The sequence below is a fragment of the Aythya ferina genome (assembly GCF_964211825.1).
Source record: "Aythya ferina genome assembly, chromosome: 5".
Lineage (NCBI taxonomy): Eukaryota > Metazoa > Chordata > Aves > Anseriformes > Anatidae > Aythya > Aythya ferina.
This window is the reverse complement of record NC_140301.1, coordinates 38488996-38515498: the sequence shown is the minus strand read 5'-3', so window position 1 is coordinate 38515498 and position 26503 is coordinate 38488996. Positions and strand designations below refer to the sequence as shown.

The 26503-nt window shown below is 38.3% G+C and overlaps 1 protein-coding gene across 2 annotated transcripts in view; it reads right to left on the bottom strand.

The window, feature by feature from the left end:
- The window catches only part of SPTLC2 (serine palmitoyltransferase long chain base subunit 2), a 73691-nt gene that overhangs the window by 25686 nt on the left and 21502 nt on the right, over nucleotides 1-26503 (bottom strand). For both annotated transcript variants that reach the window (XM_084519936.1, XM_084519937.1), the window contains 4 exons: nucleotides 23110-23203; nucleotides 20532-20637; nucleotides 19476-19695; nucleotides 17613-17739 (listed from right to left, as the gene is read on the bottom strand). In XM_084519936.1, the coding sequence (XP_084376062.1) occupies nucleotides 17613-17739; nucleotides 19476-19695; nucleotides 20532-20637; nucleotides 23110-23203 (547 nt within the window). The remainder of the gene's footprint in view (nucleotides 1-17612; nucleotides 17740-19475; nucleotides 19696-20531; nucleotides 20638-23109; nucleotides 23204-26503) is intronic.

The following is a 26503-nucleotide window of genomic DNA, read 5'->3' as shown; positions in this document are numbered from 1 at the left end:
AGTGTCATTGCAAATTGCAAGGACAATTACTCTGGAGCCAACCGCACTGCACTTTTCCTTCATGGGCCAACAGCACTGGAAAAGGTATTTGTAGAATATAAAAGGAGCACTACAGGTTTATTATATCCTATATAAAAAAAATAAGTGCCCCAAGGTGCTGAAAAAAGGGTGTTATTGTTCTGTGAGGTATCACTTTCACTTTTCACAGAATTCTTTTATTTGGAAGAGATGTCTTGAACTTATCTAGTCCAATCCCCACCCCTGCTCAAGGAGGGTCAGCTAGAGCAGGTTACCCAGGACAATACCCAGTTGCGTTTTGACTACGTTCCTGGATGGAGACTCTATAACCTCTACAACCAGTCTAGTTCCAGTGCTTCACCACCCTCAAACTTCAGTTTTCAGAAACTGACTGCCTCATTCTCTTTAATAAACCCTAAAATTATCTGAAAGTTATCATTTATTAGATACAGAAAACAGCTAAAATCACCCATGTTAATTCATTTCCATGTACTCGTGGCTTGTACTTTCAGTCACCTGCCACAATAGGTGTTAAAATTTCAAGCCTATAATTTTGACAGACTGGTAATAATGAGCACTCTGCAGGACTTTTGCTCATCAACATGCTGCACATCAGCATGAGGCATCAAGCCCAAACGGCTGGAAGCTGCTGAGGTATTTTGCCTGCAAAAGGTGAAGGCCCAAGCTGCCAAACCCCAAAATAATACACATCCGCTTCTTATATATCTTGGCAGCCAAAGAGTGAGTCAAATTTGCCAGGGCACTTTCCTCATTATGCATAAAATGCTTGACTGAATTTTAGTTACTGCTCAACATGGCTTCAGTTATTTTAACCTGTGGCCAATCCCCACATGAATGTCCAAACTGCTTAGCCACAGAAATAACAAGCATAGCAAAGTCAGGTTCAAAGTGTTTTCTCTTCACATCTAAATCTAAGATAAATGTTATTCATGCCACACTGTGCAAATATATCTGCAAGGACTTCAGCTCTAAAAATAGAAGTGGTAGGAAAGTAAGAACTAGTAATGAGCGTTATTACTGTTACCTTTGCCCAAGCAAAAAAAAATACTAAAATGCTTTGCAAAGCTAGTTGATGATACTTTCCTCTGCAGCAATTAGCCTCATAAAGGGTATCAACAGAACTCAGTACGAAAAAAAAACTTCAGCATGGTGTTGCTGTGATTATTACTTAAAGCACATACAGCAAATGGAGAGAATTTGTGGCAAAAGAATTGAGAATCACATTCTGAAATAAAAGAAATCTGGAAGTGGAGAGCAGCCAACATTCTCAACACATCAGACACTACAGTAAGTCTCACATTCAGTATGTTCCACTCGTAAGTGTTTAACCCCATCTTAGAGTGGGGCTATAATTTAGATATTATGAGAACCAAAGCTGCCTCTTCTCTCCAAGACCCTTGCAGACATTTCTGTTTAACAATGATCATTGGCTCAGACATATTTTTTGGCCAGAGCACAGAAGTGAGCCTGAATGTATCACATAATTAGGCAGGTTAGAAGAAATAACACTTTGGCTGGGACAGCAAGAAAGAGAAATAGCTGCCAGGAGGACCAATTAGCTAGCAAGCTGCCTAATATCACTCTGAACTTTTACTTATAGATGCAAACTGACTACTTGGCAAGTTTTCAGGAAAGGAACCTACCTCCCTGAAGCTACAGCAACCAACAAGCTTAAGCACTACCACTCCTTGAGGAAAAACCCTTTAATGATTTGCACTTTTCTTACTGCTGGGTGAGAACTACAGAAATAGTCCTTGGGTGGTAAAGTACAGTAAATGGTGCCAATTACACTTGAAGTACACAAGACTTTCATCACCAGTTATTCCAGCTCTCCCTCAACAGATTAAAGAATTGAACCTGCAGCAAGAATTAGCTGCTGAAAAATCCCATGCACTACCTTGCCTTCTGAAGCTTTCCCTTGGAGGTACATTTAAGAGACTTAAAAAGAAGCAAAAGCTTTTTGACCAATGATAATGGAATACGTCATTTTCATAAACGATATATATCTCTTATTTTCTAAGAAGCTGGACATGAAACATTTAAGTCACCGTTGCTACCAAAAGGCTGCTGCCTGCCAGGGCCATGTGATTTATCACAACCAGATGGTGTGTTGTCAATAAAGGAGGGGCTGCTATCATTCCAGGGCTGAATAATTACCTTCCCTTTGAACCAAGGACAATGTTTTCAATAAAAACCCAAAGCTGTTTAATGCAACTTCCAGTCTGTCAGACTCCTACTGTGCAGCTCCAGGATTCATTAGACTCACAGAAGTGAAGGAGAACACTTGCTAAAAACATAGCACAATTCTCTCATGGAAGAAGACATTGATGGCATACAATTAAAAATAAACATAAAACCTAAAGAGGCATTTTGAATCATCCTTAAAAGCTGTTCACATAGACTTTATCCATCACAAGTTTTACAAGGAAGTTAGCTGTTCTGCATTAAGCGGTCTGTGACTTAGATGGCAATTTAAGTAAACCGTAGAAGATCATCACTGCTCTGGTGTGCAGTCCTTTCTGGCTCTGCAGTATTACATCTCTAAAGCAGAAATAGCAACGCTTACTCTTTGAGGAAGACTAGTAAAGGTCCTGAAACACAAAACTAAAGGCCAGCTAGTAAAACAAGCTAAAAGGACCAACAGCTTTCCCTCTCTTCTAGACCAAACCACCACCAGACACATCTGGAAACACACCCCAACTCTACTTGAGTAACTCAGAGATCTGGACCTTGCAGTGTAATTAAGCAAGTTATAGTACAACCAAACAGTACCTTGACTTTGAGCAATGCAAGAGACTGGATGAATTTCATTACATACTAAATTGCCCCTAGAGCTTCAAACTCTGCCAAATAAAAAGCAGTAATTATCTGAACACTCAAAGCAGTCTGCTTCCAAGCCAAATTTTGACTTTTGGCTTCCCCTTCTTTCAATGGTACATATTTAATGAAGTGGTTAAGAAACATATCCTCTTTTCACAGGAGCAGAACATTTTGTTCATCTTGGAAAGCTTGAGTAAGTAACAGGCCTGGGAAATGAAAGGTGAACTGCAAGCCCAAGTTTGACCATTTCTAGGAACTGCATGTAACAGAACAGAATGGAAATGTTCACGTAGTTTTAATTCTAGGATGGCAAACAAAATATCTTGAAAGTGTTAGTGAAAGATGGCTTAGCCCAAGTCACTCCTGAGCAGTCCTCTAACCAAGATCAAATCAACATATTTTTTATCATCTTACAGCAGTTGTCTAAACGATGCTACTCAGATTCTGTTTTACTTTACATGTGAAATACAGCCTTTGAAGACAGACCCACACACAAAAAAAAGGGAAAATAGAGAAGAAAAAATACCAAAACTGAAAAACACTGACGACTTTCCACACATCTCAACTGACTCACATTTCTATACATCATCTCCAGTAACTAGTCTGTGGCTGATGGCTTACCACCCAGAAGTCTATAACTAATCAAAAAGGGGGGAAAAAGACAAAAACACAAGATCTCTCACTCCTCTAAGAAGCAGTTATGTGCATGAACAAAAACCTTTGCAGGAAAAAAAGTTGTATCCTTCTATATATGAAGAGCCAAGGGGTGATTTTACCTTAGGATAGTAGGGTCTTGATTGGTCTTTATCAATGAATACATTCAACGGGGGCATAATACAGAGGCAAACACTAATAAGCTTCATAGAAACAGAAATATAGAATTACTTCTATGAAGACTTTAACTCTTCTCAGAGTTTGAGCATTACTTGTACCTGTGCATTAGTTTTTAACGAAAATTTTGCAGGCTACCCCAAAGACCACTCAAAGTTGTATGCCAACCCATACTGGGAATGCACAGATGCTCACAAGGTAAGGGCCACTGTTCATTTTCCAACACATGCTAGCTAAATAGTCTTACCTTGATAATGAATCATGTATAGTGTTCTTGTTTTGTACTATAGTGTTGTCTCAAGCTCTGCTGTATTACACACAGTCTACTAAAAAAATCTTCCGAGATCCCCACCAGCTATAAAGCATTGGTGGTGCCACTGCTATTAAAGCTATTTTAATGGGAAAGTAATGAAAAGTTAAGTACATACCACATTGTCAGAAACAAAGCAAGCCAGTCAATCAAGCTAAAGGTAACTGAAGCAGTTTATTGTTATACAAAGAAAACGTTTTCAGAACTATCAATATTAATTAGTGCATGTTAGTTACAAAAGGACGCAAAGAAGCACAGGCTATGCATATGCTATGATAAGCTACTAATTATGTCATCACTTACACCAGGGCAGAACTGCATAAATATATGACTATATATAAAGACTATAAATGACTAAAGAAGTGATGCCAGTTTCTAATTAACACTATATTAAATAACTAACAACAAATATGTCTGAACAGTCTTGCTGTAGGTTTTGCTATGGCTTTCTTTCAGTTTGCACTGTATATTTCCTAATTAATCTGAATTTTCTAAAGCCAGTAACCGAATTAATCCATGTTATTAATTGAAACTCCCTGATCCTTCTTGCCACACAGTTGGCATGATATTTGTATTGAAATGTCACTAAATTAAACAAGAAAAACATATAACACAATGCAATTTTGCTAAGCTAAGTCCAGTGAACTTCAGTAGAGCTCTGGGGAGTTCAGACTTCTAAAAGCTCCACTGGTTTATGAAATCATAGGCACAAAAATAGAATTTTCAAAAAAAAAATTGAAATATTTTCAGCACTGTAATAAAGAACAGCCGATAACTCATTCTCAAAATTTGTCAATGTATTCTTCAAATCTCTCTCATTCAAAATATTATTCCAAAATAGGAACAACACAATTCTTTGGTACAGTACAGCCAAAAGACAGGATTATTTGTAATTTAATATGGAAACATTTCAGCTGTCATAATACCAGGATAATTCCTATGTAAGCCCGGCATTCAAGACGCGCCATATATTTGTCACTGAAGCAAGTGCATTTTTTTGCCCTTATATATGGTCCATAGGATGATATGCTGCTCAGAACAGTACCCCCCTCCCACGCATTTGCTCTCATGTTACCAAAGAGATTATTGGCCCTCTGAATCTAGAGCTTGTAAATCAGACCATTTCTTTCCACAAGGCACCATACAGTCCTCTGGAGTTCACAGCTGAAGGGACTCCAACATCCTATTCTGGCTGTGAACAATTCAGAAAAAAAAAATATGCTCAAATTTGTAACCCCTTTAAAGAAAGATAGTAAGAACCATGGGGTTTGGAGCAGTAACCTTCACAAGGTTTAATGCTTGGGCTACAGTGCTGCTTTTTTTCTTGAATTGAAAAGCTGCCCTTTACTTCTATATAGATAAGAAAGAGACACACACCAGGGATAGGGAGCCATTAGCATCTCAGACTCCCTGTGTGATAATTAGAGGAAATGATTTGCTGACCTCAAGCAGTCTTTGAAGTCTGCAAAAGGAGTAGCCAAAGAAAAGGGAGGGATTATTCAGCACAATATACCATCCCTTAGGTCTGCCTCTGCAAAAAGTTTTGCTGCACTGATTCTTCTGTCAAAACCTAGAAATACCTGGGCTGCCAAAAAATGTGAAGTTACAGGCAGTGTTCGAGGACTGCAGAGAAGAGTTTACATACCAGTGTTTTATCTTATCCTAATTGCTTTGCAGAAGCCTGAATAAACACTAAAAAACCCCTATAGATCTGTTTAAAGAATTCGGCATCATCCCGTTCACATTTACACTAACTTTTATTTTATGTAAACTAGGATGCAAACTAAAACGAATTGCTCACATTGCTTATTATCAGCAGCACACAGATTTTAAAGGTACATAAATTACCAAATACTAGATACATATTGCTGTAAGTAATCTGAGTTAGCTATGTAAGAGAACCACATCCTCAAACATGCCAACAACTTGTATTTATTCCAAGAACTCAGTCTCAAGAAATGGGAAAGAATAATATAATCTTTACATTTCTATGCATATTAAAGAAATGCTTTTTAAAGACTTGTGAAAGTACTTTCTGCTGACAAACTTGCTGTTGCCACCAGGTTCCTTAAAGATTGCAAGAATACAAAAATCAAGTTTAGCCTGTATGTGCTTAATTATTTTTTCTTTTTCAGTAGTAACTACCATGTTATATCAAGTCAGAAATCACCCTAGAAATAGCAGATGTCTACTTTTGCAGAGTGTTTTTCAACTTTTTCAAGTTCACACAATGGAGAAAAATACCCTACGTTTTTCCCTTATGTTCAGTGCGAACTCTTCACGGGAAATCCACCTAGATAGAAGCAGAAGAATGTCTTTGGTGAAGTATTGTCCATTGATTGTACATTGATCTTGTCCAAGGCAAAGAAAAACAAAAAATAAAACTCCTATTGCCTGCTGTGAATGTCTGTCAGAAACACACAAGCCCCATTCCACAGAAAGGAAAATTCAAGATAATAATCACACTATTAGTTCAGCAGATCCTTCAGCTAGTGTCAGAATGAAGCTAAGGAACGGCAGTACTGCCTGAAGCAAGTCAATTCTTTCTTCCACAGGTGAATCTAAAAAGTAATTTGTGAGTCACAGTGAAACATTTCACAAAAGTAGCATTTTTCCATGATTTTGTTATGTTTAGCAGTTCATTCATGTTTAACTACACTTTGTTAACTGACTCTTGTTACACAGCTGAAATTCACTGCATCCTAATAGTTATGATTTACAGACATCTTTATTTTGAATACAAAAAGCATAGGTTCAGATAGATCAATAGTTTTAAAGAATGTATTAAGGGCTATCACTCCAGAGCAAAGAAATTAAGTTTGTGTTGCCTGGGTACATGTAATTATCTATTTCTGTATATTAACTGCTGCAAGGCTCTGTGGGACTAGTATTAACACTACTTACAAACAAGAAATGCATAGTCATGAAAATAACATTCGGACACTGCAAAGACAGCTGTAAATATCCCGCTTGACAGCTATTCTTGTGCCTTGCTGAGACAAAAGGGAAGAGAAATGTTTGCTGATCAGACTGTTCTTCTAATCATGATGCCTCTACAGTAAAGAGGAGAAAAACAGAAGAAACCTACAGTTTCAGGAAAAATTAACTTGCCAGGCTAATGGGATTCTAGAGAAAAGATATATAATTTTAAAACTTTTTCTTTTGGTACCTTGGACACCAGAACTTAAAACACACATCTCTGCTCTTAAAACCTCATGAATAAGGCAAAGCATCAGTGAAGAAGAAGCAGAAGGAAACAGAATCAAACCTTTGTAGAACACAAATTGGTTGGCAGGCCTTTATGGCTAAAGTTGCCAAGAGAAAGAACATCAGGAACATACAAACACCACATTTCTTTACAAGCTAAGGAATGTGCAAGCTTTGACAAAGCATGTTATATAAAGGATGTTTATAATCGACATCCATGGAGACAGTTCAGTAGCTTTACAACATAGCAACGAGTGCTAACTATATTTGCCATCTGTTTTGTGCAGACTGTTTTCTACAATGGAAGCCAGTATCAAAGCTAATTATTCTTTGGGATTTTAAACAGCAACACAAGCAGGATGAGAAATGCTCTTGGCCTTCACAGTACAAGAGAAGATGATCAAGGGTATGGCCTCTTCATGCTTTTCAACCAGGAGGATGTGTTGCAAATAAATTGGTAGTCACCGAGGTTAAACTAACATTACTAACTGCCTTTACTCATTGTAAAACATCACGAAGACATGAAATACCATACAGAACCAGATGGACTATCACCTCTGGCTGAATATCTGCCATAAGAACAACCAGTCAGCCCACTTCCACGTCGCAAGACATCTATAATCGAAATGAAAGATACATTCAGTAAGGAACATGTATTCAATTTTAGCTTAAGTGTTAGAAGAACAAAAGCGAGAGCATTCTAAGAAATCCTTTTATCTCCAAAGCTCACTTACAGTGGGACAATATAAAGTTTCTTCTGAACTCTCCACCTCAGAGAGGACAAAAGCTACTGTACTGCTGTATATTGCTAGTGGCATTGCTGCCATGCTACTGTTATGCTGGAGCTCATTCTACATCTATAGCACAGATGTTCTCTACTTATATTACAGCATTAGAAATAGTGTAAGCTACATTATTTTTCACCTGAAAGTACACAAAAAGCTGTACTGCACACCACCTTTTCCAAGGCACAGTGCTCAAGTTTAGTAGGTCCGATCTACACAGACAATGATGTAAAGAAAAAGGCACTAGAAACACTCCACATCAGATATCATTATTATAAGAAAAACACAAATGTGCATGGATTGTACAGGCCTCATTGCCACATGTTAACCTACATTCGAGCCTGAAGGGAAGTCACTGAGCATTTACAACTAATTTAGAAAAAAATCTTTGTGATAGGATCTTCCAAAATTCCCCTATACCAGCCTTTGAACAACCCTTTAATCTTGCTGAGTATATCAAGAACTTGGATAATCTACGTGTTCTCCCTGTTGCCTCCTGCCTTTTTGTACAGACGCTGTTCTACCTGCTTCCCCTCTCAGACCCATTCCCCTCAGTGCCTCTGCTGCTGCTTCAGCAGAAATCAGTTCATCAGCTTCTGACCTTTTTCAGACCTGCAGGACACAACTTTAAAACACTGCTTCACCTAAAAGAGCTAGCCACCATTCAATACATTAATTTTGCTATTCAAGGTACACCTGTGTGATCCTTCTAGGAGATGATAAAACTTTACACTAAGAAGAATTTAGACAGATAACTGAAGCGGCTCATCTATCCTGTTACAAATTTAACCTGAACTGCTCCTTTTGCAAATAATTTCAGTACCTCTCATCTTTCAAATGTACTTTTTCCTTCTGTAAGCAATAAGACCACTGCTGATACTGAGGGCATCTCAAATAGGTCTCTTGAGCTAAGACTTTGTGGTATTTGAGAAAAATCAAAAAACAAGAAGAGAGACAATGACAATGTAAAATGAACAAATGAATCCAAGACTTTGTTTTGTATAACAGTTCTAGCAGTGAAGTTGCACAGTAAGCATACTCTGTACCACGTGGCTGCCAAGGACTATTTTCTTTGCTGAGATTTAACAGAGTAGACAATCTCAAATGTGGTTTTGACTTTCACAAAATTGAACTTGTAAAATAATCAAGCTTCACTGTGTCCAGATAAACAGCAAAGCTATTCTTTCCATGTGAATTAAAAAGTACAAGAACAGTCTTCAGGGAAAAGACTCCCAGTGGAATAGTTTGTAGAGTTTTAGGGAGAGGGCATTACTTCTCAACAGTATGAACATTTAGTCTGAGAATATACTTATTTAGCCATTAAGGCAGATCTAAGGCAGCCATAAACATTGGAATACTGTCTTCTGGCCAAGCTGAACAGAAATCAGCTCCACAAAGAAATGATATCAGGAGCATTACGAAACAGGTTCCACATGCTTGAGATAATAACAACATGAAGTTGTTTCATCCTATATAAAGTAAGCTCTTACCAGTAACTGATAATGTAAAATACTATGAAAAGAACATTCTTGTGTTAGCGCTTACTCTGAAAATCCAGGAAAAACTGGTGGACAGATCACTTCTACTGACAGTCTGTTGGTAGAAGGATCAATCAAGGTATAAGGAGAGTGAACAGAAGAGTCCCAAATACCTATTTTTTCCTCAGGGGTACTAGATGGGACACCACGCAATGGAGCACAGTAGATGTGTATAGCCGATAAGTTCATCTAATAATCAAAGCTATGGCCTGCAAATCTGCCACCGCGTCAGAGCCATGTCTACTTGTGTGTCTGTTACAGCAGGCATAACTGTCCTACTCCGGGACACTCAGATTTACTCTAAAAGTCTGCAACACTTTCAACAGAAACAGTGGTGAGCATTCCCATGTTAGTAAGTTGTATTTGGCAAGCAGCTCCTGGTAGCCTGCCACCTGGAACTGCACCGCGGTGGAAGAGTAGGCTTTGTGCCTGAAAAGGCCCAAACCCTGGAGGCCTCGTCTCTGCTGTGACTTTTATAGACTTGCTTTTCCTGTGCTGCTATATTTTCCAAGGATCCTAGAGAGATCAAAGCTCTGCATATAAAATCCACAACTGTCTCTGCAATGTCCTGAACAAAAAAAGCAACTTTTCAATAATACAGCAATGACCCTAGAAAAGAATTTATTCACGAAGGATCGAAGGTACTCAGTGTTCTGCTTCCAGCTCTTGGTATAGTTACTCTGCGAACGTATCACATCTGTTTGCACAGATGACTTAGTTCTGAAGATGTTAGTAGCAGGGTAAATGAGTTCTCCACTAGCCATTCAGGGCCTGATTTGTGTAACACATTTATACAATACAAAGTTGACTAGTAGGAAGGCCAGCTTGGAAGTCTGAAAAAGCTTCACAACAATTTTACTATTGTTGTTGATGTTTTTAAACCCCAAACAGTAGCCATAAATGAACAGCTAAGAACCCTTAGGAACTGCTAGCCAACATGAGCATGAGAAGCGCTACTGTTCTGTAATGTATTTCCCCCGTGCAAACAGCCTTGCACCTGCAACTTTTTCACTAAGCAACAGTTGGGTAACAACCTGCTTGTTAATACAAGCTTATCCATGGTAGCAAGAAACTCTACAGGTTTATTTATCTTGTTCTTCACAAGTCAATTCATCCTCAGATGAACCCTACTTTTGAACTTACACAGCAGAACCTGAATGATCTCCACATTGTCTCAAATCACTACATTGGCTCTTAAAACACATTAATTGGCATGAATGTTTTCCAGCCAGCTCCTCCCTTCAAAGATTAAATCTGTACTATCTAATAACATTTCTTAATTCTGGGACATTAGCAAACATCTGTACACCAGTAGGAGTTTAAGTACACATCTTAGATTGTCCAGATTGTTCATGTTGCAGCAGATCAACTACCATGAAGTGAAATGGCATGAGTTGACATGGTGCCAGTCACATTTTACATCAAAACTTCAGAAAATAGGTGAAGATGGCATTTCAACTGGTCTGTCAGACCCGACATAATTTAATATACCCACTGACAGAAAGGCTGTCAGTTACAGGTATGTTTCCAAAGAAGCTAGAACCATTTACATTATGTGCACTTCACAGATTGAAGTTTTCCATATCTATACATTACATACACTGTAACAGCAGTAAATTTTATTTATTCATATATATACATACACACACACTTTTCTATGTAGAAAATTGCTGCAGTTTCAAGGACTGTTGATAGACAGTGGTGCTTATGCAAGGACTATTGATAGACAGCGGTGCTTATGCAGGTCATTCGGGTATTTAAAAACAAAAAACCTCTGCTCTAGTAAATTATGTGTCATACTGTGAACCATGAGCTCAATTTTGCACTAGCCTAAAGAGCACGCATCACCTTATTCAGGGTTACTTCTGTTCAAATGCTTTATTTTGACATTCATTCTAAGAAACATTTTTGTCACGCTGCTGCTGACAATATATGCTAGTGAGCTGCTGGCCAGTATTTTCTCCTTTCGCAGTATGAGCTGTATACTAGAAATGTACTGTAGAAGTGTGGCACCTCAAGTGTTAGAGAGGAAAAAGATAGCCATGCATTTCATGTCAAATGTAGTTGACAAAATAAAGTGAAACTACTTCAGCAAAGCCACATTCCTAGTTATATTTCTGCTGTTAGAGATCAGTGTTTAGGCTACGCAGATAGAGAATGACAGCTTGCACCTGAACAGAAATAGCATGAACTGGAACATTATTAGAACAAAGCGTGTGTACAGTTATAAAGCTTTACAAGCCCTTGTACAAACACCACCCACAATGTTGATTAAAGTCCAGAAGAAGAGGCACTGAAGAATTCTCACTTTCCATGCAAAACACAAAGGGTACAGCTCTCTTAGTGTCTGTAAACAGTCTTCAAAGCACCAAGGCTGAAGGATTTCTCCTTCCTAGCCCAGGTTAAAGCAATTTTTCTGGAGGCTTGCCATGCACTGTGGGAGGGAGCAAGGGATGCAGCAACAAGCTGGATTTAAAAGATCCCCAGCTGGAAGCACAAATACAGAGAGTGATGTTTAAAACTGTCAGTCCCCTGGAGAGAGGCAGGAAACTCTCTTTATGACCCCCAGAGTATTTGTTTTTCCAACAGTTTCCCAGCTCAGCTTGAGATTCTCAAGGGCAGCAACAAAAAAAGTTCTCACTTTGCTCAAATTAGTTTTGACTGGTCCCCGGGTTCCCAAGGTGATAATTTAACACCTCATTAACAAGTGCATTATTGGAGGAAATTCAAATGAACCGATTTTAATGCTAATTGAATGTTTTCAACCTCAGCCTGCACAAGGAGTATTTATTCCCCTTTTGAGTAGAACAGCAGCCACTGCTTCTATTTGCACATCTACTGCTAGCAATGACAAGGGACAAACTTCATTTACAAATATACTGTAAACAATGTAAAATTCTATACCAAGTTATATAGGGTCAACTGTTCTTTCATGACTACTTACTTTTTATATTTGCATATACTTATGGCTGATCTTCAGAAGGAAAAGAGGATTATTTATTTTCACAGAATACCTGACTTGAAGAAACCTACTGGTGAGGCAGCTGAGTTAACTATAGAGGTCATATGTTCACCTGAGAGCCTGATTAACCACACAGAGGTTAGAACACTAATTGCAGTCTCTTCTCCCCTAGAATTTACGCAGACCAGGCTTAGTTCTGTTTCCAAGATGCTTCTCCCAGTGCATATTAACAGTATAACAATGACCCAACCTTCTGAACTGGTGTTAGGCTCGGTTCTCTGCCAACACAGCTGTGCATCCTTATTCCTGTTGGCTATAATAGGTTTAACTACCTCTTCTGATTTAACTCACTCAAGTTTATTCCATGCAGCAATGGCAAGATTAGAAATCAACTTTTTTTTTTTAGACTTAAAATTGACCAGATATACTACAAGCTTTTCATTTCTGAGGTGCTAAGATGTCAAATCCCTATTCAGCTATGTGCAGTTAACTGCCTAGCCTTCAAAAATCAGTTGTTTCTGACAGTTTAGCAGCTAAGACGAATATGCAACTTTCACCTCCCTTGCCTGCACCATTAGAGCTATGCAGGATAACAAACCTTAATTTCTGTACAGTGCTGCAGCCAATGTTCAAACAAATTTGAAGTGTCATCTTGTGCCCCGTCTCTCCACTACTAATTCTATACATGCTATTTTACTATTGCACTGATTGAGTGTGGGATATTTCTCTCCTGAAAATGAGACAGTCAACAGTAAGCTTGTTATAAGCATCAATGTACATATTTACTATTATTAAGTTAATGCCCATGGACACGGAAGGAAGTAGATCACCTATTTTACAAGCTATTATCAAATGCAGCTTTAGATCAAACTTAAAGCACTCCTAGATTTAATGCTCACCTTCAGCTTTTAATACACCGGAAAGCAAACTAAGTTTCATCTCTGAAGGAGGTTAACCAGTCCCTAGACCGGTTTCATCTTGCATGTTTTGATTTGCCCATGTCTCAGTCTGGTTACTTTATGATTTTTTCCCATTTGCCCCCAGCAATGTTATCAGGGCAACGAACAGGCTGGGTCCTGAACACCAACAATACAAGCAGAACCCCATTTGCACAGAAGATACTGCTAGCTCTTATGCAAGTGGCAGAATGGAGCCGACCAACCTGCCTGTCCCACTGAGTTTGTAACAGTGAAAAATCCAGCTTTCAACCCAAATCAAACAACAGAGGCTGAAAAATTCATCAAGGCAAATTAAGTACTTAATATCATAAAACCTAACAATGTCTAATTTACCAGGACAAGCATCGAGCTGGGTCATTTTCCCCACAGTCAATTTAAATAACCCGAACAGCACATGAATGGTAACAATCAAGCAGCCCTCTGCTACACATTTCCAGAGCCCCATTCAAGGAATCAATTTTGTCATCCTTGCGTATACTGACTGTGACCCTCAAAAAGCTGCTTATTTTGTCTTTTTTTAATTACTATTATTGTTAAGAAAGCCTGTTCATCTATAAAACCATCTACAGTTCATTCATCTTTGTGACTGAAAACAGAGAAAGAAAGCATCCACTGAACTGCTGACAAGCTTCTGCAACACTTGCCTGTTCAGCTATATTGACTTTGAAGTGGAGAACCAGCTCAAAAAATTCACTCTTGTTGAAAGAATGAACAGTAGAAGGGCTGAGGTTGGTAGGGACCTCTGAAGATCATGTAGTCCAGCCCCCCTTTTTGGGCAACCTGTTCCAGTGCACTGTCACCCTCACAGTAAAGAAGTGCCCTCAAAGAAGTCTTCCCCATCTCTTCTCTTCAAACTAGTCTACTACATATCAAAGTCAAATGCGATGATATGTGAGTTATCCATGTATACTGTCACTGGAGAGTTCCCTGAAGACATGCTGTGTGCCCAAGACGTTCACCACACTTGAGAATGGTTCTGCTGAAGAAGTTCACAAATTGATCACAAATCATGTATACTTTGTTCAAGACCATACAATGGTCTTCAAGCCAAGTAAGTGCAAGAGAAGTAATGCCACGCAAAACAGGAGAAACATACAAAACTGAACTAATAGTGTAGAGGACTTTCAGAAGCAGTACTGGAAGTATCAATACCAAGAACCCATGAGATGGCTCTGCCATCGTTTCAGCTGTTGAACTGTTTTTTGTAGTCTGGGGCAAGCAACATACTTGTATTCGTGTATAAATATGTTCCCATATCTGTCTTCAGAGAGACTGAGGTTTGCTAGTCACTTACATGCATCAACAGCACCTAGAATTACCAGAGCAGTTTGAACAGAAATCACGACACAAGAGGCCACTGTCCCAGTCCAGGTGGCACTCTGGCATGCTATCAGTCCTGCATTCTCTGAGAACAGCCACTTAGCTTTTCATAGCATCTGTATTTTGTCTGTGCTGCCTCTTACAAATACCTTACTTAGTCACTGGCAGCTTGCTAGAAAGATCTGAAAGTAGATATTTTTCTTTTATAGTTATGTAAAGTTTTAGTAACTACAGTGCTTTACACTTTAAGGTCAGAGCCTCCACATATTTCACTAGATTCAGAAATAGTGTAAAATGAAGAAATTTAAAAGAAATACTTTATTATTTCAAATTAATACATAAAAAATCTTTTGTCCTCAAACGAATTACTTCCTACTACTTACTCTTCACCTACAGACCATCTCAATCTGATACCACAATTTCCAGAGGCTTGATGTCATGGAGAAAGGTTACTTTTATGAGTAGTATGTGGTGACAAGAAACAAGTAGACAAAGTAGCCACAAAGACTGTTTTCAAGCAAGCATTCCTGAGGTCATTAAAAGAGTTAGCTGTGAATCAACACAGTGTTGGGAGCTAGCTGATGTCTACTGTTCTGACTCCAGCTCCAACTCCTGTGCCATTGGAAAATCATTGTCCTTGCTTAGTTTACTTTCATCCATTAGTTCAGCTTGACTAATTTGAAAGCAGTAAAGTTTTTGTAATACTTGGTTGATTCAGAGCTGCTTACCAGTGACCCAGCTTAACACTATTTCTCTGCTTGTTTGCCTTCCACATTTAACACCTCTCACCAGCACTACTCTACTTTAGACTTACTTGTGGTCAAACAGATTGCAGACAGCAGTCCTTCAAAGCCCCACCCCGTAATTCCACAGAATCAAGAGACGTTTTTCAGCGAAAGCCCTTAAACAAGGAAAAGATTTGGTCATGCTGTCACTAAGCAGCTGCTCAATTCACACAATTACACTTCAGTCGACTTCATCTGAAGAAAATGCCTATGAAGTACTACTGCCTTAAAGTCTCTAAGAAATTAAAAAAAAAAAAAAAAAACATGACCGGGAAACAGAACAGCACAAAAAAAAGGAACAGAAAAATGCTTTCAGGCAGGGATCATCCTAGGAAGTGCCTAGATTAGCTGAAGGATGGTTAGATAATTAAGACAGACTGTAAGACTTCCACGATAGCTGTAGCTGAGAAACCCTGACTATGAGTAGATTGGACTTCGGCTTTGCATTTCGGCTTTCTTGTAGAGAAAAAACAAACAATAAAATTCACACAAATGTGAAATGCAGAGGCTTCTTTGAAATGACACAGCTTTCAAACACTAAAAATACTTTTTTTTTTTAATAGAAAGAATGGCTAGGACTTCGGGTACTCCTTAGCACCAAACTTGTATATAGCTTGACATGCATATTGAGAACATAACAAAAAGACCTTTTGAGTTTAAGGCATTTTTTGCCAGATTGGTTCCTGATCTGGTTCTCTTTTCAGCTGAGATGGATTTTGATGTCGGAATAGCAGGAGAAAAGCCTGGAGTGGAAGTTGCTTCCATTCTCACAGCTTGAATGAGCATTACATTGCAGCTTCAGAAAGGGGCAAAAATGCCTTAGTTTTCAAGCCTTAGTTTGTAACTGGTTTCTGTTTGGAATATTCACATTCCTTCTTCCCACTTCATTAAGCAAAACAGATATTGGAAGAAACCCAAAACAAGCAACGCTTGAGTAGACCACAAACTCTTGGCAAATCTTTAGCTAGAAAGAGCTCTGTCATTTTTAAGAGGATGGCAAGACCCAGCTCTCTGGCACAACTTTTCACATAGTTTGAAGCTTGGTTAATATCTGTTCTGAGGGCACTACTGGGGACAACTCTTGGCAGGTACAGGTAACTCACATCAACTAAATGGTAGCACAGACACAAGCTGCTGCCTGGCTGTACTTGCCTCACGAATGACTTCTCTATTGAGCAACCACCAACACCTATTGCTGCCACTAAGCCTCTTCTCAGATAATGTAAGCAAATCAAATGAAATCTGCTATAACAGTAGAGTTCTTAATTATTTGTGCAAACTTTTTCACTGTTGGAGTTATCTGTCAGGTTAGTTGGTCAGGTGACCCATGTTCAAAAGTGAATACAGTTCTTCAGTATACACCACCACCTCGTGGCCAGATGCCTGAAACTCCTATAATACATTAAGGCACTTGAATTGTAAAAGCATCTGAAACAAAAAACGTGGAGAAATCCTCAGCAAACTACTGACTTTGAAACTCAAGACTTAGACAGATTTCCCCTTTCTTATTTCCATCTTGAGAAAGTAAACCTGAATCAAGAAATCTGAATGTGCCTTCCCCAGTGTATTACTTCCTATAGCTCAAGTGAAAAGCAATTTCAAACGCATCCTCATATTTACTTTAACCAAGGTGCAAGCATCAAGTTATACTAGAAATGAAAATAAAAAACATAGCTTTCAGCGTATTTTGTTGTGTATTTTACAGTCTTAGTTACTGTAGCGGACAATCTAAAAAGACGGGCAAATAACAAAGGACAGAAGAATAGGAAGAGCAAAGAGGAGACCTAGAAAAGCTAGGCAGAACAAATGTAAATTAAAGACAATACTGTCTCGTGAAACACTAAGATGACTTACCTGTATATATTAATTCTTTATATCTTTATTAGGTTGATTTGCCAAGCAAGATATTAAATTGTTTTGTCGCTCCAAAGACTCAAAGTCTACATGAAGTAACAGATAATTATGAATGTGTACACTGAATGAGTTATCTGTCAAAGCGGTGTAGAGGTTCTGTTTGGTGTCCCCCTTCTACATGTTTAGTGTTCGAAAGACTCACCAAAAGTTGTACCATCTTCACCCATAATGCACTTCATGGAGGTGATGATTTGCTCCACAACAGGAGGTGACAACGATGTTGCATACACAGCACTGTGAGAGTACGTCCTGAGGTAATCAATCAGCTCCTAGTAAAACACAAGAGGCCATCAGACACTGCTTTCCCAGCACTCAAGAGAAATGCTTTAACCACACAGTAAAATGAGCCACTACTACAACGAACCTCTTCCAGAATGTCCTAGAAGAGAACAGGTCACTCAAGGATTTATTTTATAAGTAATAAGCAGTTGAAGTGCAAACAGTAGACACATGACAACCCATAATTATGTCACAGAGCAAGAATATCCATTGATCAAAAACAAATGTCTATGACAGACTTGTTTAGCTAACAATACCAGCATTAGATTGCGAGAAGGTGTTTGCATTACTCAAGCTGTGTGCAAGGCCATGTTTCAAGAGTGTTTATTGTAACAGTGGGAATATAAAACAAGTGAAATAGTAGGGAGCAGGATCTATGAGTACTTGCGTATCATGCTCAATATAATTGTTTCCCCACAAGTCACCAAACAGGGCACAGGTCACAAAATACTTTCTCCTATTTACCAGCACAATATAAATTACATCTGCTTTATTTAAGAGTGCAGGAACCTCAGACTACCACTCCTGCACTTCCCAGATAAATGTACCTTCTAGATTTGTTAGAGGATAAACACAGGTCATATGGGAACAAAGTACAAACATACCATAGATCTAGGCTGCTTGTTGTTTAACTGTAACAAAACCTCTGTAATAGCTAGACCACTCCCGTGAAGTATCATAAAAAACAGTACAAATGCCAGGACAAATTCTGCCATCATAAAATTAATAAGGTTGATAGCATAATAACTGTTATAGCATAATAACTGAACGTATTATAAAAATGTGGAAATACTCCATTTCGTATTGCTGTCTGCATGGAATTGGAGTTAAATAAAAGGAAGTTGTAAAGGGATTTTGAAAAAAAAACAGGTGGGAAGATTTAAGGCCTCTTATTTCTGAAGCAATCTCTTAAACACAGTTCCTAAAATACAGCCATGAAGGACTCCTGGCTGCTTCACTTTACACCAAGGGAGTTAATCCCACTGGCTCACTGCCTTGGAAAAAGAATAATATGGTGCTTTGTTCTGGGGAAGATGTCAGAGTCATTTTAGTCCAACTGCAGTAAACTATTAAAGAGGAGCATCTGCAAGTCCCATATCCATTTGGATGGACTAAAGTAATTGTCACTATTAGCATCTAAAAAATTATTGTCCTGAAAGGGAAATGGTAGAGGACATAAGAAATGGCAAGGATAAGAAAGGGGACACATCTAGCAGTGTACACAACCCCTCGCAAAAGGAGGAGTTTGACAACTGGCAACAGTTTCTAGCAGAACGTGATTATAGAGGAGGATCCAAAAGCAGTGTCTTTTTCAAAAGGAAACTGTTCAAATCCAGAGGGAACCAAATCCACCAGGCTGAGCTAAGAAGGGGATTTTCCACCAGATGAGCTGAAGAACTTTAGCTTCTGGCATTCTTCCTGCTAGCCTCATTAGAAGTAACGTTGAGAAATCCCTGCTTCCTGGTTCCTAACACTTCCTAAAAAGAATTTACACCCCGACTGTACATTCTGCAAACTGAGCTCATCACTGACCACGTGGGATCTATAAAATAGAGGCATTTTATTAGCCTCTTCCGCATTGCAGTCTTTCACTATAGTAGACAGCATGTAAAATTATGAAACAATTGGATGGTCATGGAAACTTGAGAAAGAAATCAATGTTGAAATGCTTAGTGAAGCAATCCACCATCAGCCTGAAACAGCCAGGACATTTCCAGCGTTTTACCTTCTTGCCCCCAATGTATCCTCCAGCAGCTCCAAAGCTTTTGGTGAATGTCCCCATCATAACATCCACATCTTCAGGATTGAGTCCAAAATAATCCACTACACCCCGGCCATTGGGACCCAGGGCACCTATACTGTGAGCCTCATCAAGGTACAGATAGGACTTGTACTTCTTCTTAAGGGCAATCACTTCAGGTAAACGGACTATGGATCCCTCCATACTGTTGAGAAACAGAAATTTATTTTAAGTTGATTTAATGGTTGGGACCTCTTTCTACAGCCCCAAATCACTAAACTTGCATTTTTTTTCCCCACTCTCATTAACTGTGATCACATAAGAATGGCTATACATGTTTTTATTCTGCAGAGAAATTAAAAATACATGCTCTTTGCACCTAGTGCCCAGGTAACTATATTCTACTAGTTTATTCAGTATGTCAGTATCCTAGAGAGGTTCAACAGTAGCAGCAACAGTAAGTTAGAGGCAAAGGAATGTGTTCAGTGATTATTTTATGAAGATAACCTTTTTACTTCCACCCTCATGTCAGTATTCTGATCTGCTGTCTTATTAACCTATTATTTTTAAGTCTAAGAGCTGCCTAGGATTTCAAAGACAACACTCCAAAACACCCCATTTTGTGCTGAAAGCCACCATGATTTAAACGCTTAACACAGCTAAACCTACTCATACTCCTACTCATTCAGAAAAAAACATTCAATTTGCGTAATTCCATCCACTAGCATCATCTAGTGAGCACAGAAAGAATGGAATGGACAAGCGAATTAAGATCTCAGCTCTGATATAAATAATCAGTTTAGATCAGCTTCTACAATCTGATCAAGATGTGGGCAACACTGTGACAACATCATGTGTAGCTACAGTATTAGCAACACAAAGTCCAGGATGTGAAATATATATACCTCAACTTAAATCTCACATGAGATTCATGAAATAACTATAAAGTGATTAACATTGTTTGATTTGACAAAGGAACTCAAATACTAAGCAACTAGATCTCATGGGGAGGGTTTTAGGAATATAAAGAATAGTTTGTACCTGTATATTCCTTCCACCAAGATAAGGATTTTTTTCCAGGGCCTCCGTGTACGAGGTTGCCCATGCACAATAGCATCTTTGAGCAGCTTCTCCAGGCTTTGCATATCTGCACCAGAAATTACTGTTAAATGGTACCAAACAGCTATTGGCTTGAACTTTGACTATGACTAAAGACAGCAATACCACAGAAACACAAATTGGTCCAGTGGGGAGGATGGACCATACATAAGTCAATAAGCATGAACTTCATCTAGCTGCAGGTCTATATATGAGATTAAAGGGAATGGGTGACTATGAACTGCAAAGAAGAATTTGACCATCCCGAGTTGAAAGTACAAAGCAGCAAGACAGGGGGAGGGTGAGAGGAAAAGAGGAAAAAAAGGCATTTAGTTGTTAGGAAGAGAGAAAGCAGTTTATGGAGCAAGAGCGTCCTTGTGGATAGAAATAAGTCAAAGAACAACAAGTTCAAGGACAATCAAAGAAAGATAAGTAGAAGATAGACCAAAGTGCAGAACAAGGAGAACTAGTGTACTTTTACATCACTTCTGTTTAGAAGCTGAAAAGACTACACATGTGGAACAGGAAAATATTAAAAAAACAGAAAGGGAGAAAAAAGGAAGAGCCAGCGTAGGGATGATGACAATGCTCAGCATATCAGAAACTACATGGCAACTAACAGCACCTTCTGTCTAATCTGAAACCTTATTAACTTCAGCTAAAAACACTTCATATAATCCAAGGAGACCTGACAGAGTGATGTGAGCAAATACATACACCTGAAATCAATCCTGGAAAGGAGGGGGCAGGGGAAGCACTGAGGAAGGAATGGAGATGGGTGTAATCCAACCACAGTAGTTAAAATGTTGAGTAATAGATAGAAACACTAGGACATGAAAAAGAGCACGAGCAATCATGAAAAGATGATTGGTAAACTAGAGCAGGTGTAGCAGCAAGAGCAGCTTATGATCTAGAACTAGAGTAGGAATTAGAAAAATAGTTCAAGTTACTGTTGGAAGATAGATAGTGTTCCGGAAAAGATGAAGTCAACGGTCTCCAACATATCTCTCAAAGAAGAAAGGATGAAAGAAATGATGAGTTTAGTGCAGTTATAGAGAACATTAGAATAAAATACTTCTGCTCTAATCTCTCAAAGAAGGGAGGTCTGAGAACTAGGTCTGACCTTAATAAACAGGACAAACTGCAGAATGAGGTAAGAAAAAAATGAAAACAATTTCTAAGAACTGCATGAATGAAGCCAGTAACATCTCAGCGAAATGCAATGAATTAAAGCAGGATAGAATATAAAAAGGGGTAGTACTGAGAACACATGCAGCTTATTGCTTGCATTTGCCTTCTGATTCTGATGTGTAACTCCATTCTCTTTCAAAGATCCACGCCATCTATAAAGTTTCTAAAACATCCCATAGTCTCATCATTACTAGTTTGTATCCCATGCCCACAAACTATCTATTCCTCCATACAATACCAGAGCCTCTAAATCCCTCACAGAATGCATTTGTCACAGGTGTTCTCTAAATTGCTAGAACTGGACACAACATTCAGAAGTATGCTTAAACAAATGCAGAAGCTGAACACAAAGTTTTTATGATCTTGCCCAGCAATTAAGCAATGCTGCGATCAAGGCTAATGATAAACCAAAAAAATAAAGCATTACCAGTACACTCTACGCTTTAAGGAAAACTCTTCAAACAACAGAGAAAAAGAAGAACACAAAAGAAACAAGAAAAATAGTAGAAGATTCACTATCAAGTAGGACAAAGAAAAAAAAAAGAATTACAGAAACCCAAGCTTTCCTATCTCCACCAGAGGTTTCAAAGCAAGTCATCATGATCTCAGAGAACGATAATATTAAAAGAGAAGCTAAAGAATGAAGGTAGTGGCTTTATGGATTAAGGAGAAGCCAGTACTTCTTTCACTAAGAACAGAAAGAACCTTATTTTTAAATCTGAGAATAGAATTATTCTAAATCTCTCCTTTGGAGAAGGCTGAAACTAGCAAAATGATGATTTTTAAGTATTCATTTCCAAAATACACAAAACAAGTAATCCAGTTAAATAAATCTATGCTTCACGTCCTGGAACACCCTTTGTAACTACATTGTATGAACACATAGCTGTCAAGCTTAACATTTGTATTCTTAACGTTTTATCCTTTGGTGAAAAACTTCCCTGATTCCGCAAATTGTAATTTAGACCACTACAAGACCGCATTACTATACACGTATGACATAGACTGTTAGATGAGTCTGTGCTGAGCTATCAAAGTATCAAGAAGCCATGCTAGAGCAATACTGCCCCTAAACTGCCAAAGAGCAAAATGTTCCTTTTCACATGCAGAGATGTAAGCCAGTACAGCTTCATGATAAAAGTGATACTAGTTGATACATGGGGAATTTTCAATCCACTATGATTAAACAGTATGTAGCAGCAGTCTTCTTAGCTTTCAGGTAACCAGCAATTGATTTCCTGCATGAAATTTGATTTCCAACTACTAGAAGATAAGACAGATCTGATCCATAGCCCCTGCAGAAAGGCAGAGTCCACCGTTTTATACTTACTGTTGTGCTTAAAGATTCGAATAGTTGCTCCTGACAGTCTTGCTCCGAGCACTAGTGATGCATGATTCAGTTCATCACTCAAAATTAGACAGCCCTAAATTAGAAGGAGAAAAAGGAAGATATTAGAAAGGTTATGTTTTGTAGTCAAGCATACACCACTCAGATCTGAACTGCACATAAGTCATTTAAGAACAAAAAAACACAAAAGAAATCCAACATAAACGTAGCTGGTTCAGGCAAGACTGCCAACGAAACAATTTGCAGCCTTAGTACGGCAAATGAAAATACACTACTGTTATTACTTAAACAATTTCTTAAATTTCATCACCCAGAAAACCTGCAGCTGAGCATTCCTGAATGCTTTATGATGACTATTAGTACTCATCTTCCTACACAGCCAGGTAAAACAGGGAGCATAGCAGCTTGCCACAGTTCACTTGGCAAGACTACAGCGGTGCTAAGAAACAAAATCCAGGGCAATGAGTTCCTAGGTTAATGACTTTATCACTAAGTTGCACTGTTTCTTACATTCAAAGGTAACCACTGCCTAAACCTGTGTTCAGAGTGGTTACAAAAAAACCCACTAATTTTCTTTAATGCCCAGAATTATCAAGTACTTTGTAGACTGAGGTAATGTACAAGAGACAGTAACAGGAAAGCAAAAGTAAAGAGAAATTCCAAAGTTTTCTGAAGCCCTTAAAGATTACATTTATTATTTTTCCAAAAAAGGGAATATATATTCTTGAAAGGATATCTTAATTGGATATGTTTTCAGAGCAGCAACAATTACAAACCAATAGTTGATAAAATGCCTACAGCTACATCTGATCAATGCCTACAAAACAGCTGATCAATGCCTAGAATTACAAAATGTGGCAGCACAGACAACAGAAGTCTTTCCCAGGAATTGCATTAAATCTTAAGTGTTCCAATTGCTGTTACAAGAAAGGTTCACCCTGCATATTTTGGAGACTTTAACATATGCAGCGTGGAAATCTCCAACTACTGTTTGCTCTTTGGCACAGGACAATGGTATGCATACTACAACACAGGGTATTGCTGTTAAACACAACTATAACAGCTGAATAAAACAGTACTAGCATCCTTCTTAAATGGTAAGTATTAGGAAAAAAATGATAGATTAAGAAAAGGAGATGAGATTAATATTCTAGAAGAGGCTTCTCCACAAGTACCGATATGAGTGGTTGATAGAGAAAGAAAATACAAGTTGTTGTGTAGCCCTTTTTTGGCCCTCTATAGCAGAAGGACATTCAATTAGACCAAAAATAAATAAAACTGAAGCAGAAGTGAAGAATCTAATAGTTCATGCTTCTCAAGAAAAGGCAAAGTATCAAAGAAATCACTGGTTCCGTACAGCAATAGCTGATGATCATACCTAAAACAGAGGAGTGATGCTACCACAATAAGGCTTTGGCTGCATTTATCAGCCAACTTATGTTTGAGAGAGTAGCTAGGTGACTATGACTAACACTGATTGGGGATTACACTACAGGTATCAAGACAAATATATGCTAGCGAAGATCCTATCACTTGTGTTCTACAAAGCAGAAATGAAAAAATGTGGCTTTTGCTTCAGTTACCACAAAGTGCTATAAAAATGAATTGTGGAATTCAGACCTGAGGACTTAATTTCAAACTGACTATACACGGAAGGTAATTTGGTTGCTTTCTTAACAACCAAAGCAAGATCCTTCAAGCACCGTTGCTTTACCTCTGCTATCTAGCCTCTGTCAGTCCCAAGCTATGATGCAAAGCTCTGTGCTAAAGGCAGTACAGTATGCTATTACTAGCTAGTTACTCTAACAAGATTAATGACATTTACTTCAAATTAGGCAAGTTTTGTAGCCTAGCATTCCCTCACAATTTAATGACTTCTGACTATATAATCCTTAAGTCCCACATTATCTGTTGTCTACACTCAGTGTACTTGGCAGTGACTGTACGAGGCAGCTGACAACTTGGCTGTTTACAGTGAGTGGGTCTCCTGCTGAAGACCACCAGGTGCAGAAAGACCTGGTTTTAGTGATGCTTTACCAGTGCTGAAATACAACTTCCAATGTATACCAATTATACCTCTTTTCAACATCTGCTTAGTAGAAGCTACTGTTGACAGGGCATAGTGAACAAAGCCTGGGTGATGCTGATGAAACTTTTGAGTTCTTTTTGTTGACCAGATTACGGGGGTTGAGTCGAATCCTAGAATTGTCAAGTCATATTTGTTGCTATTAAGAGTGGATTACATAGCAACATAAACCACATATATAAGGATTCTAAAGAGCAAAAACAGAACCCGTGGTCCAGTAACACATACACAAATAACTTTATTGCAATGGCTTGTGTTTTACGCTAATTAGTAAGTTGTAATATAATTGCCCAGATAGGATTCAAATAATAATTAGTTTCAAGTTGTATTAGTGACTGTCAAAGAAACATCTCTTGGCTAAATGATGTTGTCATTACTGATTATATTTGTAATAAGTAATATGTAATAAACCTCCAAGAATTCATGTTCAAAGTAATTTTGTACCTCAAAAATCTATCTAGGGCATACAGAAAGACACAAACAGTCGTGAGATGACAGCCCAAGAGTTTAATCAAGCACAGGAGTCCCTCAGCTTTGTTTTGCTGACTAACAAAGCATTGAAAAAACAGGCTATGCACACCCAGCCAATCATGTGCTGGGTGGTGCCAGAACTCATTATTTGATTTATGTGAGTTTTTATTTGCAGACAATGAAGAAATCAAAATTGCAGCAAGGAGCAATGTTGGGCAGCCAAATGAAAAAGCATTTAGTGAATGTTCTAAACCATTAAATGGTTCATTTGATGGGAACTCTTTTCTTCAGAAGAGAACATTTTCTGTTTGGAGTATTCACTTGAGTATAAGGGCATTTCTAAGGTTATGAGGCAAAAACCTACTACTTTAAATAAAGTGCATAAAAACTAAGTAGGCTTATTACTAACAGTGCAGATTGTTGTAACCATCTGAGTATGAAAAGAGCTGGATTATTAAACATGCAAGTTATGTGCATGAAAACAGCTACAATACATACCTTGGTATTTACTGCGCAGATTCTTTTAGCGATTGTAAAAACCAGTTAAAGTTCAAATGTGACAGCTAAAGAGCTGAGCGAGGTGTCTCAAGGATATTCTGATACACTATTTAAGATGTAGCGGGATCCACATATGCAAAAAGAAGGGTTGACTAACTGTGATAATCGGCAATTTCTCACTTAGAACACAACACACAGGCAGTCAGAGGTATGTTTATGTAGACTTCTAAATCCAAAAGTTCTCACAGAGATTATGTATCATTTTTCTGTCCAAGAGAAATCAGGGAGATGTAGGAAGACAAGAAGCAGCAAAAACCAAGT